Source organism: Saccoglossus kowalevskii, chromosome 17 (assembly GCF_978046115.1).
Source record: "Saccoglossus kowalevskii chromosome 17, keSacKowa6.1, whole genome shotgun sequence".
NCBI classification, from domain to species: domain Eukaryota; kingdom Metazoa; phylum Hemichordata; class Enteropneusta; family Harrimaniidae; genus Saccoglossus; species Saccoglossus kowalevskii.
This window is the reverse complement of record NC_140657.1, coordinates 366,365-383,289: the sequence shown is the minus strand read 5'-3', so window position 1 is coordinate 383,289 and position 16,925 is coordinate 366,365. Positions and strand designations below refer to the sequence as shown.

Sequence of the window (16,925 nt, the reverse complement as noted above, 5' to 3'; positions counted from 1 at the left end):
CTATCTCCTGTCAGATGTAATTACTTATTATTCACTTTTATGGTTTACCCTATCCTCTGTCAGATGTAGTTACTTAATCATATTCACTTTTATCGTTTACCCTATCTCCTGTCAGATGTACTTACTTAACCATATTCACTTTTATGGTTTACCCTATCTCCTGTCAGATGTAGTTACTTAACTATATTCACTTTTATGGTTTACCCTATCTCCTGTCAGATGTAATTACTTAACCATATTCACTTTTATGGTTTACCCTATCTCCTGTCAGATGTAGTTACTTAACTATATTCACTTTTATGGTTTACCCTATCTCCTGTCAGATGTAGTTACTTAACCATATTCACTTTTATGGTTTACCCTATCCCCTGTCAGATGTAGTTACTTAACTATATTCACTTTTATGGTTTACCCTATCTCCTGTCAGATGTAGTTACTTAACCATATTCACTTTTATGGTTTACCCTATCCCCTGTCGGATGCAGTTACTTAAACATATTCACTTTTATGGTTTATCCTATCTCCTGTCAGATGTAATTACTTAACCATATTCACTTTTATGGTTTACCTTATCTCCTGTCATATGTAGTTACTTAACCATATTCACTTTTATGGTTTACCCTATCCCCTTTCAGATGTAGTTACTTAACCATATTCACTTTTATGGTTTACCCTATCCCCTGTCGGATGCAGTTACTTAACCATATTCACTTTTATGGTTTACCCTATCTCCTGTCAGATGTAATTACTTAACCATATTCACTTTTATGGTTTACCTTATCTCCTGTCATATGTAGTTACTTAACCATATTCACTTTTATGGTTTACCCTATCCCCTTTCAGATGTAGTTACTTAACCATATTCACTTTTATGGTTTACCCTATCCCCTGTCAGATGTAGTTACTTAACCATATCAACTTTTATGGTTAACCCTATCTCCTGTCAGATGTAATTACTTAACCATGATTTACCTTATCCTTTGTTTGATGTAGTTACCTAGCCATAACTACTTTTATCGTTTACCCTAACTTTTGTAGTTACTTAACTATGGTTTGTCTATCCCTTGGTGAAGTTATTCAACCATATTCAGTTTTATTGCTCAACAATATGATGTGAGACTTAGAGTGTCCATCCATCAGGGAGATGATGGGTTTGATTCACATGGTGGGCTGCCCATTCAGCTGTTAAATAAGAGTACATGCATCTACTGCCCAGGGAGGAGTAGAACTTACCATAAAAGTACAGAACTCAAGTAAATATCATAGAACTCCATTTGGAAGAAAATGAATGGCAATATATATAATATAAATAAATATTACTATAGCTCCTGTTTGATGTAGTTACTCAACTATATCTTCTTTTATTGTTCACTGTAGCCCCAGCTTGATGTAATTACAAATGCAAGTAGTAATTCCACTGAACCACCTGTAGTTACACATGTTGTAGAAAGACCTGATTTACATGGATTTGTGTCATATACACAGCACAATAAGGTGGGTACCATGCGTCGGTCACTAACCTAACACTCTCAGTACGAAACTGAGGAGGAAACATAACTTATTATTTTCTAAAGAAAAGTGGATAACTTAATACTCTCAGGTGAAAAGTTGGTGACTTATCCTTTGAAGGAAAGTTGGTAATTCAATTGAGATGGTAATGTGTTTTGGTGGTCAGCTGTCCATCTTTCTGACACTGAGAGTTTTGGTGGTCAGCTGTCCATCTTTCTGACACTGAGAGTTTTGGTGGTCAGCTGTCCATCTTTCTGACACTGAGAGTTTTGGTGGTCAGCTGTCCATCTTTCTGACACTGAGAGTTTTGATGTTTGCATGAGACATTAGTCTGCCATAAATGTTACGAATTAGCAAGACATCAGATATTGTATGTAGATATCTTAGATAGACACTCTATTTTAACAAGTATTTTTGTAAATATTATTTTCACTTTCTTCTGCTTTGGTATGTCTTACATTGGGGGGGGGACTTCTGTCACATTGTTAAGTTTGTGATACTAACACTAAATAAATAATTGTAGTGAATATGTATTCTGTCATTTTTTGAAATAAAAAATGTTTTTAACTTAACCTTGAAAACAACTTGCCGTTTGCTTTTTACCTTGCCTGTATCATCAAAGATGGAAGGGAAAGGTATATTAAGGGAAAAAATGTGTCCGTCGTCGTTGTTGTAGTTGTTAATAATTGTTATTGTGTGCACAATAACTTTACTAATTCTTTTCCAAACTTTATCAAACTTGGTCACCTTATTCATAAGTATAAAATCTTCCCCGAGTATGAACAACAGATCTCTTGTATGAAAATATGCAAAAAAATTGAGAAAATCTGATAAAATATTTTGACTGTTTCTACTTCATTGATCACTGGTCATCAAAGGTTACTGATCTCAGTGGAAATGTGCATTGTTGTATGTGTTCAATGAAGCAAATCATTTATCTTGTAATAATATCATTGGTAATGTATCTCCAAAATCCCATGGGAATACAATACTGGGTTTCAAAACCAACTCATGGAGAGATTTTTTGCACAGTCTGATACACATTTGCAAACCTACCAATAAAATCTGAAGCTAATAGAAAATTCACTATGTTCAATTACCCACCATGGACTCCGGTCAGTCAAAATGACTATTTTGAACTGTCGGCATTAATCAGCGATTCTGCCGGTGACGGAGAGATAGAATCTAGGTCAGGGGAAGCCCCATGACCCCAAGATTCTTTTTCCCTTATGTCACAAAACACGTGACCGAGCCCATATGGCGACGCCAGAGACGGCTGTACAATCACTCTGATTTTTCTCCGCATCGAATGGAGATCAAGTCTAGCGAGCTCTGTCTCGATCGCCTGCCTTTTTTTTCCTGTCCGGGTTTCTAGCTGGGGTTGTTGCCGCTGCCGGCATCCGACATTGTAGCTGGTAGGATAAGTTTTCCTTGTCATTTTTACCCTCGTGTCGTTTTCCACTTTGTTGTGTAGTATTTTTTTTACAACAAAGAAATAAAACCCGGGCGACGTAGCTTAATCACTTGTTGGTTTTATACGTCTCCTTTTCTACTGTAATTCGCTTCCCTAATGCATGTCGTCTTCATGGTATGCTTGATCTAGGTATTTAGAGATGAATAGTTGTAATGACAGCACCAGGGCTCGCTGTCGTTTTTTATTTTATTTTGGGACTCCTCGGTTTTGAGTCGACTGTGCAGTGGTTATATTCAGAATTTACCAGCATAGAACCCGCATCCGAAATACTTTTGTCGTAGCTGCGTGTGGGGTTCGGGGTTTTTGCCGTGAAGTCGTGTGTTTTTTCACTGGAGTTCTGAGGCCTGAGATTTTTCTTTCAGAGCCATCAAAGTGGAAAGTCCCCCGCTCGGCTACCGGTGCTTCGTGTACTGGGACATCAAGTAGGAGGCCCAATGGTGGAGGTACCGATACTTTTTCTTGGTATCCCCCCGCTGATTGAAGGGCATCCTCACAGTCTGTTTTTTCAGGTGGTGGTTTACCCAATTTTACTGGCTGCAGCGAGGCTGTGACCCTGGAGGCTTTCCTCCTATGGGGCCTGTTGCTTCCTCGCACGGCGCCGGGTTTGCCTCCGAGTTGAGGGCTTCGGTTGAAGGACTGTCGGGGCAATTGCGTCCCTGGCAGGCCAGGTAGATCAAACGCAGTCGGAGCAAGCTTTCTCTACTGCGGCCCCTCGGTGGGCAAGCAGGAAGAAACACAAAAGCATGTTTGCATTCAGACACCTCTCTTCCGGGGAACCCCCGTTCCCAGCCGCGGCACTCTAATTTGGGTGAGGCCGAGGCTCAGGCTAATTGCACCGGGCCTCCTTTGGAGCCTCGGGCACTAAATGCCAACAGGGTGCTGGCAGCCAAGACCCCGATCTCGGGGCAGGGCTTTCAGGGCAGGGCACACGTTGACCCCCCTACTTTCAGCCAGCCAGGGTTCGTCACGCGGTAACAGTACAACGGCAACGAATTTATCCTTGTGTTCAGTCTCCGCTGTGGGTTTTGGACTCCCTTCTTACCGACCCACGAGCGTCCGCAGAGAGAACTGACCTGCCATGAGACGCACAGTCGAACACGTTCCCTCTCGCATATTTAAAGTGAAAGAAGACACAGTTTGCTCGCGTCGGATACAGCTGGTACTCCGGGTGGTCCCTCAGTCTTCCATCCGTAATGACTCGGTGAGCCACGTTTTTGGGGTGATGCGGAGTATCATCGATCCCAGTGATACGATGTAAATACCCCCACCCTTGATCCTAAGGCGACCACCTAAGGTTGCTTCAACGCTTAGGGGATCACGGGCGTCGGGATCCAAAGCAACCCTGTCGGCATGTCTCTCCCTGTTCGTCTGAGTGTGGAGTGGGGGCGGAGGATGCGTAAACGGTGTTGATGGTCGGACATTGGTCAGCCACGGAGGACGTAATGCTTAAGGCCTCCGTTTGGGGTAAACCTTAGGCAACACTTCCCGCTGGACCAAACGCTACCCGGTCGGTGTGGTCTTGGGATCAGACCCCATGGGATGAGACCTAAACACCCCCAACCGGATCCCAAGGCTCCTTCCCCAGACCCCGGTACCATGAATTTCTGTTTGGCAAACCGGGCAATGGGGGGACAGCCGCGTTCCATGGGCGTTCTCGCCAGCTCAATCGGAGACTACCCATCCAGCCCTGAGGGCAGAGTTGCTTGAGTGCATTATAGTGCACGCCCAGGACTCTGGAGACCTTGGAGGCAGAACGCACCTGCCTCCTAGACCAGGCAACAAATTTACTGGCGGGCCACCGCACATCTATGTGTGACATCCCTTAGTGTCACCTGGCTCTCTTGGCCACTACTGTGCTACGAGACGCGGCCTTAGACGCACGTTTTTTCGCCAACAAGCTGAGTCAGGGGGTACGTCCCCCAACTCACTGACGCAGACTGGACATCTTCCACCCTCTTTGTTCAGGGAATGGTGGGTACAGTCTCGGAGCGTCGGAGTGCAATGAACCAGAGGGGTCAGATCGAATCCACTAGCCAGTTGGCCCTGCCAAGGGCAAGCGGAGGGCACCCCAAGCACAGAAAACACAACGCCCTAGGGCTTCGTCCACCAGCCAGAGTCAGCCAGGAGGCAAGCGCCTATACCCTTCCATGGGAGGGAAAAGTAGTGGCACGCCCCCAGGGAGAAAAGAGCCAGGTGGTGGCTCCTCGCCCTCCCTGGGCGGACGTCTACCCCGGCAGCGGGAGAAGCATGTTTGAAGCTCACCTCTGCAACTGGGGGGACAGGCATGTGTTCGGCGAGTGGCCAGGTCACAACTTAGTGACTACCTCAGGCCTTGGGGAACTCGCATCATGGGAGAAGAGAGCAACTTCCTCGCAACTGCCGAACCCATGCCCACATATCCCTGTTGTACACAGATTGCGCCGGTGTAGTCCGGTTTGGAGACAGCGGGTGACCGATCCCTGGACCTTTCCAGGTGGTGACATCCACTTACGGGATATCGCTAAAATCTCCCCGTGGGATGGTCCCGACGTACGTAACACTCCTGCCGACTCCAGGAGCCTGGGCCAGGGTCGCTTTGCTAATCCTGTTGACCCACTTAGTTGTGTACACCTTTCCTCCCTTCCCTCTAGTTCACCAGAGAAAACTTTGACAGGTGCACGCCTGCAGATTATCATTGGTTGCACACAACTGGCCAAGCATGGCCTAGTTTCCACTTCTGTCGGAAATGCGAGTCGAAACACCAGTAGTGCTTTGGGACTTACCAGACCTGCCGTCCCATCGTTGGGACGCAGGGCGGCCTTGTCCCCCCCACCATTGAGAACGTAAGGGAACAAGACTAGTCGATTGTCCTATTATTAGGAGACTATTTACTGCTTTCCAGATGCCGAGGCCCTATACAAGGGAACCGCCCAACTGGGACTTGTCGGCTGTGTTGTCCGCTCTAAGCAGACCGCCCTTTGAGCCTCTCCGATCAAGCACCACTCAAATTTTTGATGTGGAAAACAGTCTTCCTACTGGTCCTCGCCTCAGGTAGGCATCGACCAGAGCTGGGGGCCATTGTCCTTCTCTGATGATGTACCGCCGTTATGGACAATCAAGTTGTGTGAAAGACACAAATCAGGTTTCTCGCCTAGAACCAAATCCCAGGACACGATTCTCACCCGGTCGTCATCCCCTGGCTGTCAAATTTTGTCTGCCCGGGGGGTCAGGAGGAATTGCTTCTCTGCCCGGTTCGAGCACGAAGTTGCTACCAAACCGTACTAAGGATTCAGGACGGAGTGCCAGGCACATGTCTTTGTGTTCGGCCCAGGCAGGCAGGATAGGCCGGCTTCCCCACTTCCATAACCAGGTGGTTTACTGCAACTGTATTAGAGGTCTATAGTACTTTAACTTCCTCGACACAAAGCTTGCAGAGACACCAAGTACGAGCGCGTGAGGTCTGTGCGATTGCCAACTCACTGGTGCTAGCGTCAGGTGTCCCCCTCAAGCATATATGGAGGGCAGGCTTCTGGAGAACGCAGTACCTCTTTATCAACTACCACCTAACAGACACCGTATCCATTGTCGAAGGTCTCTTTAGGTTGGGTCCCCTCGTAGCAGGTCAGTCTTTGTTTGCTGACCCAGCCCGAACGACCACATAGGTACCTGCGCATAGGCAATGAGTCAGTCTCGGCATTTTAAGCGGACAGATTTCTCTACCGTCAGCACTCCCCTGGAAGCTCCCAGATCCCGCTTTGAGGCTTATGCCCTCATGCAGAACTGTTTCGGTCTTTACTTCAAAAGCTTACTACCCCCCAGGGTTGGGGTCTGGCTTTCTCGGGCACATCAAACCCTGTCACCGTAGCTGCATTTTGGCTTCTTGCTCAGGGGACAGCACAGGCAAGGTAAGACACCACCCATTTGGGGCCTTAACCAGGGTGTTAAGTGATTATTGTATTTCATCCCGGACTGGGAAGAGACTTTCATCATTTTTCTGTTTGCTCGGAAAACCCGCCATCGATTGGCGTCGTGACTCAGTTCAAAATAGTCATTTTGACTGACCAGAGTCTATGGTGGGTAATTGAACGTAGTGAATTTAGGCAGAGAGTTCTTCGAACCCGCCTATTCACATAGTTCATACCCACCATAGACTCCGGGTCCCCCCCCAACCACCCCACTCTTTCCGTGGCGTTGGTCTAAGTCCTCGATGTGAAGAAAGGAACCAGAGTGATTGTACAGCCGTACAGCTCCTGACCTAGATTCTATCTCTCCGTCACCGGCAGAATCGCTGATTAATGCCTATAGTTCAAAATAGTCATTTTGACTGACTGGAGTCTATGGTGGGTATGAACTATGTGAGTAGGTTTAGTTCAAAATTATCAAATCAAAAACATTACATAAAAAATACATAAAAAGCAAAATGTTGCATCCATATTTTGAAAAGAAAATTGTACTAAAATATGTATTCCGTATTTGACAAACAGTTCATTCGACAAATGAAAATTCACAGGAATTTGTTTCAGCTATTAGAACAGAATGATAGAGTTTTTAGCTTCGCTGTCGACTTTGTCGAGCGGAGCTTATCATATGAGTGATTGTTCGTCGTCGATCGTGTCAATGTTTTACTTTTTTGACTTCTTCTTGAAAACTACAAGCCTGAATGCTTTGATATTTGGTGTATATGTACCTTTGGTAGACCTCTCTCAGATTTGTTCATTTCATGATGATATTTTCAATTCTCTAATTTTGGTGAATATTTTTGTAATTTTTGGTAAAAAGTGATATCTTCGACTTCTTGTTAAAAACCGCAAGTCCAATTGCTTTGATATTACATATAGAGGTACAACATGTGGACCTCCTTCAGATTTGTTCATTTTCTAGTGATGTTTTCAATTCTCTAATTTTGGTGAATATTTTTGTCATTTTTTGTAAAAAGTGATATTTTCGACTTCTTGTTGAAAACCGCAAGTCTATTTGCTTTGATATCACATATAATGGGTACTACATGTGGACCTCCTTCAGATTTGTTCATTTTGTAATGATATCTTTAATTCTCTAATTTTGGTGAATATTTTGTCATTTTTGGTAAAAAGTGATATTTTCGACTTCTTGCTAAAAACCGCAAGTCCAATTGCTTTGATATTGCATATACAGGTACTACATGTGGTCTACTCTCAGATTTGTTCATTTCATGATGATATCTTTAATTCTCTAATTTTAGTGAATATTTTTTTAATTTTTGGTAAAAAGTGATATTTTTGACTTCTTGTCAGATTGCTTTTATATTACATATATAGGTACTACATGTAAACCTCTTTCAGATTTGTTAATTTCGTGGTGATATCTTCAATTATCTAATTTTGATGATATTTTTTGGTGAAAAGTGATATTTTTGAATTCTTGTTGAAAACAACAAGTCCTGTTGCTTTGATACTATACATATTGTTCATTTTCTAATGATATCTTCCGTTCTTTAATTGCAATGTGCATTAATAACAGTGGAGCTATCTCAGCCGACAAGCTGCTTGTTATAATACTAATTTAAAAAACAAAGATTGCAGTGTTTGAAGATGTTGATTCTCAGGATGCAACAGTACTGTTGACTTCTCTCTCCACTGGACACCAACCAACTAACTATTTATATATTTTAAAGTTGATTTGCATAGAAAGCAGAGCTTGCAACATGATAGCTATTCATAGAGGGTGTTTTTTTTTTTACTTTTCATATAATACAGTAGTCACACAATGAATATAATAAGGCAGTTCATATTTGTCTCAGTGAATCGTTAATTTTTGACAGACACCTGTACAAAATACTTGGACAAAAGCCAACTAAGATTTTCTGTTATCTTGCATGTTTTATGAATCTATTCATGTCTAAATGCAGCACTTTTTTTCTGCGACGAGGCATTTCTTTTTATTCTAAAATATCTGAATTACTTTGAATAAAGCTGGAAATTATGTCCCTTAAAATATTTAAACAAATTAGGCACCAATGTTTTTGTAAGATATTTACATCTATCAAGGATATTTGCTAAACTGATTCCCCACTGTTAGTTCAACCTCAAAACTTGTTTGTATTCAAAATTAATTATGACAATGCATATTTATATTGAAACAAACTATGATAAAGGGAATAATATTATATAACAAAGGGCAAGGTCACCAGAGTTCAACTATGCATTGTATTTTGGTTCTCTGCCAAATTTCTTTTTGAATTTCTTTTTGCTTTTGATTATATGTTTCCTGTAAACCTCTTCAAAATAGGGTTTTTACTTTGGATTGGCCATTTAGGGTTTTTACTTGGCATTGGCCATTTAGGGTTTTAACTTGGCATTGACCATTTAGGGTTTTTACTTGGCATTGGCCATTTAGGGTTTTTACTTGGCATTGGCCATTTAGGGTTTTTACTTGGCATTGGCCATTTAGGGTTTTTACTTGGCATTGGCCATTTAGGGTTTTTACTTGGCATTGGTCATTTAGGGTTTTTACTTGGCATTGGCCACTTAGGGTTTTTACTTGGCATTGACCATTTAGGGTTTTTACTTGGCATTGACCATTTAGGGTTTTTACTTGGCATTGACCATTTAGGGTTTTTACTTGGCATTGGCCATTTAGGGTTTTTACTTGGCATTGGCCATTTAGGGTTTTTACTTGGCATTGGCCATTTAGGGTTTTTACTTGGCATTGGCCACTTAGGGTTTTTACTTGGCATTGGCCACTTAGGGTTTTTACTTGGCATTGACCATTTAGGGTTTTTACTTGGCATTGGCCATTTAGGGTTTTTACTTGGCATTGGCCATTTAGGGTTTTTACTTGGCATTGACCATTTAGGTTTTTACTTGGCATTGGCCACTTAGGGTTTTTACTTGACATTGGCCATTTCGGGTTTTTACTTGGCATTGGCCATTTAGGGTTTTTACTTGGCAGTGACCATTTAGGGTTTTTACTTGGCATTGGCCACTTAGGGTTTTTACTTGACATTGGCCACTTAGGGTTTTTACTTGACATTGGCCATTTCGGGTTTTTACTTGGCATTGGCCATTTAGGGTTTTTACTTGGCATTGGCCATTTAGGGTTTTTACTTGGCATTGACCATTTAGGGTTTTTACTTGGCATTGACCATTTAGGGTTTTTACTTGGCATTGGCCACTTAGGGTTTTTACTTGGCATTGGCCACTTAGGGTTTTTACTTGGCATTGGCCATTGAGGGTTTTTACTTGGCATTGGCCACTTAGGGTTTTTACTTGGCATTGGCCATTTAGGGTTTTTACTTGGCAGTGACCATTTAGGGTTTTTACTTGGCATTGGCCACTTAGGGTTTTTACTTGGCATTGGCCATTGAGAGTTTTTACTTGGCATTGGCCATTTAGGGTTTTTACTTGGCATTGGCCATTTAGGGTTTTTACTTGGCATTGACCATTTAGGTTTTTACTTGGCATTGGCCACTTAGGGTTTTTACTTGGCATTGGCCACTTAGGGTTTTTACTTGGCATTGGCCATTGAGGGTTTTTACTTGGCATTGGCCACTTAGGGTTTTTACTTGGCATTGGCCATTGAGGGTTTTTACTTGGCATTGGCCACTTAGGGTTTTTACTTGGCATTGGCCATTGAGGGTTTTTACTTGGCATTGGCCATTGAGGGTTTTTACTTGGCATTGGCCACTTAGGGTTTTTACTTGGCATTGGTCATTGAGGGTTTTTACTTGGCATTGGCCACTTAGGGTTTTTACTTGGCATTGGCCATTGAGAGTTTTTACTTGGCATTGGCCACTTAGGGTTTTTACTTGGCATTGGCCATTGAGGGTTTTTACTTGGCATTGGCCATTGAGGGTTTTTACTTGGCATTGGCCATTTAGGGTTTTTACTTGGCATTGACCATTTAGGGTTTTTACTTGGCATTGGCCACTTAGGGTTTTTACTTGGCATTGGCCATTGAGGGTTTTTACTTGGCATTGGCCACTTAGGGTTTTTACTTGGCATTGGCCATTGAGAGTTTTTACTTGGCATTGGTCATTTAGGGTTTTTACTTGGCATTGGCCACTTAGGGTTTTTACTTGGCATTGGCCATTGAGAGTTTTTACTTGGCATTGGTCATTTAGGGTTTTTACTTGGCATTGGCCACTTAGGGTTTTTACTTGGTATTGACCATTTAGGGTTTTTACTTGGCATTGGTCATTTAGGGTTTTTACTTGGCATTGGTCATTTAGGGTTTTTACTTGGCATTGGTCATTTAGGGTTTTTACTTGGCATTGGTCATTTAGGGTTTTTACTTGGCATTGGCCATTTAGGGTTTTTACTTGGCATTGGCCATTTAGGGTTTTTACTTGGCATTGACCATTTAGGGTTTTTACTTGGCATTGGTCATTTAGGGTTTTTACTTGGCATTGACCATTTGGGGTTTTTAGGGTATTGTTCGAAGTAATATGTAACAATTAACATTATATTGTTTCAATTGTTAGCTACGTTGGGTTGTTGTTTACAAGTTTCATGCAGCGATATTGGTGAAATTTTTTACAAAAGACAACAGGTCAGCTGTGCGAGAGATCGATAAAGACATTGGGAAAAAATTTCATTGGGCATTGCTTGACAAGAAGGTTACTTTGACCGTGCGAATCGAGAAGAGATGAAGTAGTAACTAAAAAATTGAGTGACTTCATCGGCAAGTGTGAGGTCCTGGGAAAGGCGCAGTGTCTGCATGTAACGATTTGATCAACTACGGTTCTCTGTAGTCTGTGGTGAATGAACTGAAGACACTCTTATTTATAAAGACACTTGAAAAGCTTGAAATCTAAATTCTATAATAGTGAAAATGTTTGTGCTTTTATATAAATTATGCACCAAATGTCTCAATTACAGTAAATTTTGACCAACGATTTAGAAAGTACATGTATACAATATGTTTAATATTTTGAAATTTGTTGATGTCTTTTTTTCTCTTGTTTTTTCTCTTTCACTACCTAAACTATATTTTCCAGCGAGAGGTTTCTTGTGTTTTGTGATATATATTTTGAAAGCCATTGACACAGTCCGAAAACGGGGACTTATGTTTTGACCTCTGTGTGTCCATGCGTGCGTCCTTGTGTGCGTGCGTGCGTGCGTGCGTGCGTGCGTGCGTGCGTGCGTGCGTGTGTATCTGTATCTGTATCTGTATCTGTATTTTAGAAATGCCTGGACCAATCACAATCAAACTTCACACATACATCAAACATGATATTATACATATGCACGTCAATTTGTTTCACAATCTGATTCAAGATGGCTGAATGGCGGCCATTTTTGTGTCAAATATCATTAACATCGAGCATTTCTCGGCTGTTTACAGATGGATTTTGTTCAAACTTGTTATATACATTAGACATTATGGGACCTTGATGCAAATAATTTAGTTTTTCAGATAAGATTAAAAATGGCCGACTGGCGACCATTTTGTTTTAATGAATGGGCTTCTCGTGCCATATGTCTGACTTGCTTTCACTGATTATGTTCAAATTTTAAATATTCATTATACATCATGTCATAGATAGACAGATATATTGGTTTGACGATCCTTTTCAAAATGGCCAAATGTTGGCCATTTTTGTGCTAAAAAAATCATCAAATATCAAGCATTTATGGATGGATTTCTTTCAAACTTGGTACATATATTAGACATTACAGGTTCCTGATGCACATCATTTATTTTTCAGAACGGATTCAAAATGGCTGTCTGGCGGCCATTTTGTTTTAATGAATGGACTTCTATACCCATATCTCCGACTTGTTTTGAATGATTATATTGAAATTTTAAATATTCATTATACATCATGTCATAGATAAACAGATATATTGGTTTGACGATCCTATTCAAAATGACCGAATGGTGGTCATTTTTGTGCTAAAAAATCATCAAATATCAAGCGTTTCTGGCATTTATGGATGGATTTCATTCATACTTGGTACACATATTAGACATTACATGTTCCTGATGCACATCATTTATTTTTTAGAACGGATTCAAAATGGCTGTCTGGCGGCCATTTTGTTTTAATGAATGGACTTCTATACCCATATCTCCGACTTGTTTTGACTGATTATATTCAAATTTTAAATATTCATTATACATCATGTCATAGATAAACAGATATATTGGTTTGACGATCCTTTTCAAAATGGCCAAATGGTGGCCATTTTTGTGCTAAAAAATCATCAAATATCAAGCGTTTCTGGCATTTATGGATGGATTTCATTCATACTTGGTACACATATTAGACATTACATGTTCCTGATGCACATCATTTATTTTTTAGAACGGATTCAAAATGGCTGTCTGGCGGCCATTTTGTTTTAATGAATGGACTTCTATACCCATATCTCCGACTTGTTTTGACTGATTATATTCAAATTTTAAATATTCATTATACATCATGTCATAGATAAACAGATATATTGGTTTGACGATCCTTTTCAAAATGGCCAAATGGTGGCCATTTTTGTGCTAAAAAATCATCAAATATCAAGCATTTATGGATGGATTTCTTTCAAACTTGGTACATATATTAGACATTACAGGTTCCTGATGCACATCATTTATTTTTCAGATCGGATTCAAAATGGCCGTCTGGTGGCCATTTTGTTTTAATGAAGACCCATATCTTCGACTTGTTTTGACTGATTATATTAAAATTTTATATATTCGTTATACATGTATTCAAAATGGCTGATTTTGAATGCTGTTCCAGAGCAATATCTCTCAATATGGACAAGTACTTGTTTGACAATCAGATACAAATGTCAATCATTTTAATGTTAAAAAATCATATTCCTGACATATTCCAGCTATATTACTATAAATAAAACTATTTATTATAATTTTGATAACTAACTGGGACTGTGCCATGCTTGACTTGTTTTTACTACAACTTAATTTTTGATTTAATTTAATTCACAGTTTCTCCAACTTCACTGCCAAGAATGTGCATTGATTTCAAGTTCAGGACATCTTCTGGACTCCAACGCTGGAAAAGATATTGACAGTTCAGAATGTGTATTAAGAATGAATGACGCCCCAGTTAAGGGATATGAGAAAGATGTTGGTAGAAAAACTACACTAAGAATGGTGGCGCACTCATCCATTGGTTTTGTACAAAAAAAAGAAAATGATCTTTTAAACACTGTTGATGCAGCAAACTATGTTGTAATGTGGGGACCAGAGAAAACAATGAGAAGTGATGGTAAAGGAGGTTCATACAACATTGGTAAAAAATTGGCAATAAAATACAAGAATTCTATTGATTTTTATTATCTAACACAAGAACAAATGAACAAATGTGATAAAACTTATGAAATAGAAACAGGAAAAACAAGGTAAGTGAACACTGAAAAGCTTTTCAGTTTGCTTATAAATTGTATTAATAATAAATAGAGGATCTTTAATAGTGACTGTTTGATATCTAATTCACTAAATGAGTAGTTTTCATATGTTCACAGCTTTTGGTGATGAGTGTGTAAAAATACTACAAGTTTAATAAATAAGATATGACACAGTCACAACTTGTTTTGTAGCTTTTTGTCATCAGAATTGAATTAAATTAAATTAAATTCTGTGAGTGTTTCAAAGGATTCCTAGCAAATTCTTTCTTCATTTGCATATTGAAACAGTTTCCTGGCAATTTGTAGCCAGTGCTAAATGATTTGGGGGAAATTCTTATCATTATAATGTTGAGTGACACTTCATATTTCATGTTAGTTTGGCAAACAGCATATTGGGAAAACAATTTCTGTGTACTGCTAAGTTATAATAGATGTTGGTCTGAATGTTCCCAATCTTTGGAGGTATTTTTATGTTGATTGACTCGCTAATTTTGACAACTAAATTATTAAAAAACACAAAACTGATGTTCAGATGCTTTACTAATCCAAGGTACTAGTAGTAAGCCAACAACACAGGTGATAAATAATTCAAGTACACAGCTTTCAATTATACCGTACTTCGCCGAGCATAAGCCTCTCCTCGAGTATAAGCCCCACCTTTTAGACATTTAACAGGTTGAGGGCATCCCCGAGTATAGGCCCAGGGTGTTTTACCAGGCGTCGATGACATTTATTAAAATATGCATGTAAAAAGTGTTTTTATTGCATAAAAATGGTGATTGGTACGGTAGTTTGGTTCCTGCTTTTACGATAAAACTCATTAATTTCAGAGTGCATGGCCGGCGAACATACGGAACTTGGTTCACACCTTTTCTATTCTGTTATTTACTCAGAATGAACCCCGATGTTGCAATACTGAAGTAATCCATATTTGTTTTGAGTAGTACAATGTAGTTTTAGAAACCCCAAAAATGTGATCGTCAAGTCGTGAAACCTGGTCATTGAAAATCGTTTTACTTTTCTGAATAATCATGTCCATTGAGAATTTGTGAATGGGATGAGAATGAGCAAACTATTCTTTGACATGACTTATTGGCGACTGTGAAAAGTTCAAATACTTCCTCCACCCTCTGTTTACCTTTTGAAAATTGTGAATCAACAGCCTTAGGGAAAAAAAATCACTGTTTTTTGTCGAAATCAGATCGCGTTTTTAAATCGCGGTAATTCACTTCCACATTGCGTTGAAAAAATGACTTCGTCAGCATTTTGAGTGGTTAACGAAAGAGGTGACCTGTCAAATCATGGTGAAAAACACCATGGCGGAAATTGCTTTATATCGAGAGTTTGCATATGATTGAAAACATTCCACAACGAAGATAATAATAAAGATCTTGCTATTGACTGTTTCCCCACAGACCCTACTCATTTTTGCATTGTAAATTCAGACGGTATGTAAACCGTATTGTGATAAAATGTGTGTATTTTTATGAATATGTTTGTTTCTTCATTGTAAAAATTGTTCTGGAAATCAAAACAAGCAACAAGCATCATATGAACAAATCTGAGAGAGGTCTACCCAAGGTACATGTACTGTAGTACACCAAGTATCATAGCATTTGGGCTTGTAGTTTTCAAGAAGAAGTCGAAAAAGTAAAACGTGGAGGACGACGGACGAAGACGGACAATCACTCATATGGACAATCACTCATATGATAAGCTCTGTTCGACAAAGTCGACAGCAGAGCTAAAGATGTTATATTTCTCCGAGACCGGCGCTGTAAACGAAAAATGTAATTTTGATGATTTTTCGTGGTTGGGAAGATGGTTACAATTTTAAACCCGCAAAAAATTTTCTTTTCTGAGGTGGTCCTCGAGTACAAACCCACCCCCTAATTTTCCCGATTTTTACATGTTCAGGCCCCTGGACTTGTACTCGGGGGAAGTACAGTAATTGCATTACCAAAACAACTCAAATTGGTCGCGACTTTGAACTACTTAGAAAGATTGATAACTGACGTAAAAGTATGAAATTGTCATAGCAACCTGTCGAAAATGAAAATTAATTTCATTATTTAAATACAACAAATACATTGTGAATAAATTGTGCAGATAACATTAACTCTACTGAGAGAGCAGTGACTATAATTGCATTTCTTACGGATAATTTATGTCAAATCTGATAAGACAGACAAAATTTAAAGATTGTTGACTCTAAATATGCAGTCTGTAACCAAAAATGTATCTGCAATGAGGAAATAATAAATACTTTTTTAGTTGTCTACATTAGGAATTTACAGGTTAAATGTATATGCAGGTAAAAAGTTAAAAAGATAATATGAAATAAATTTTACATATGATTAGTATAATAAGACTTTCTAAAAGATATAAAACAGAAATTATGATGGCCACTATTGACGAAAACCATAACTTGTTTATTTTCACTGCCATTTAATTTCACTATTTTGATGTTTTGAACAATTTCACTGGATTGTAAGTTGACAAACTTGGCAGGAAAACAATGAGTTCTATTGTTATTTTACAAGTTCATGTGGATTTAGCAAATTTCACTTACCAATTAAAATAGTGAAATTAAAAACCAGCGAATAATGAAA

General features: G+C 39.7%; 1 protein-coding gene across 4 annotated transcripts in view; it reads left to right on the top strand.

Moving 5' to 3' along the window:
• Positions 1-16,925, top strand: part of LOC144347828 (alpha-N-acetylgalactosaminide alpha-2,6-sialyltransferase 5-like) — a 63,973-nt gene that overhangs the window by 21,779 nt on the left and 25,269 nt on the right. For 3 of the 4 annotated variants that reach the window (XM_085491788.1, XM_085491789.1, XM_085491792.1), the window contains exons 3-4: positions 1,378-1,494; positions 13,892-14,307. In XM_085491788.1, the coding sequence (XP_085347914.1) occupies positions 1,378-1,494; positions 13,892-14,307 (533 nt within the window). The remainder of the gene's footprint in view (positions 1-1,377; positions 1,495-13,891; positions 14,308-16,925) is intronic. The other variant, XM_085491791.1, reaches the window with a different exon arrangement.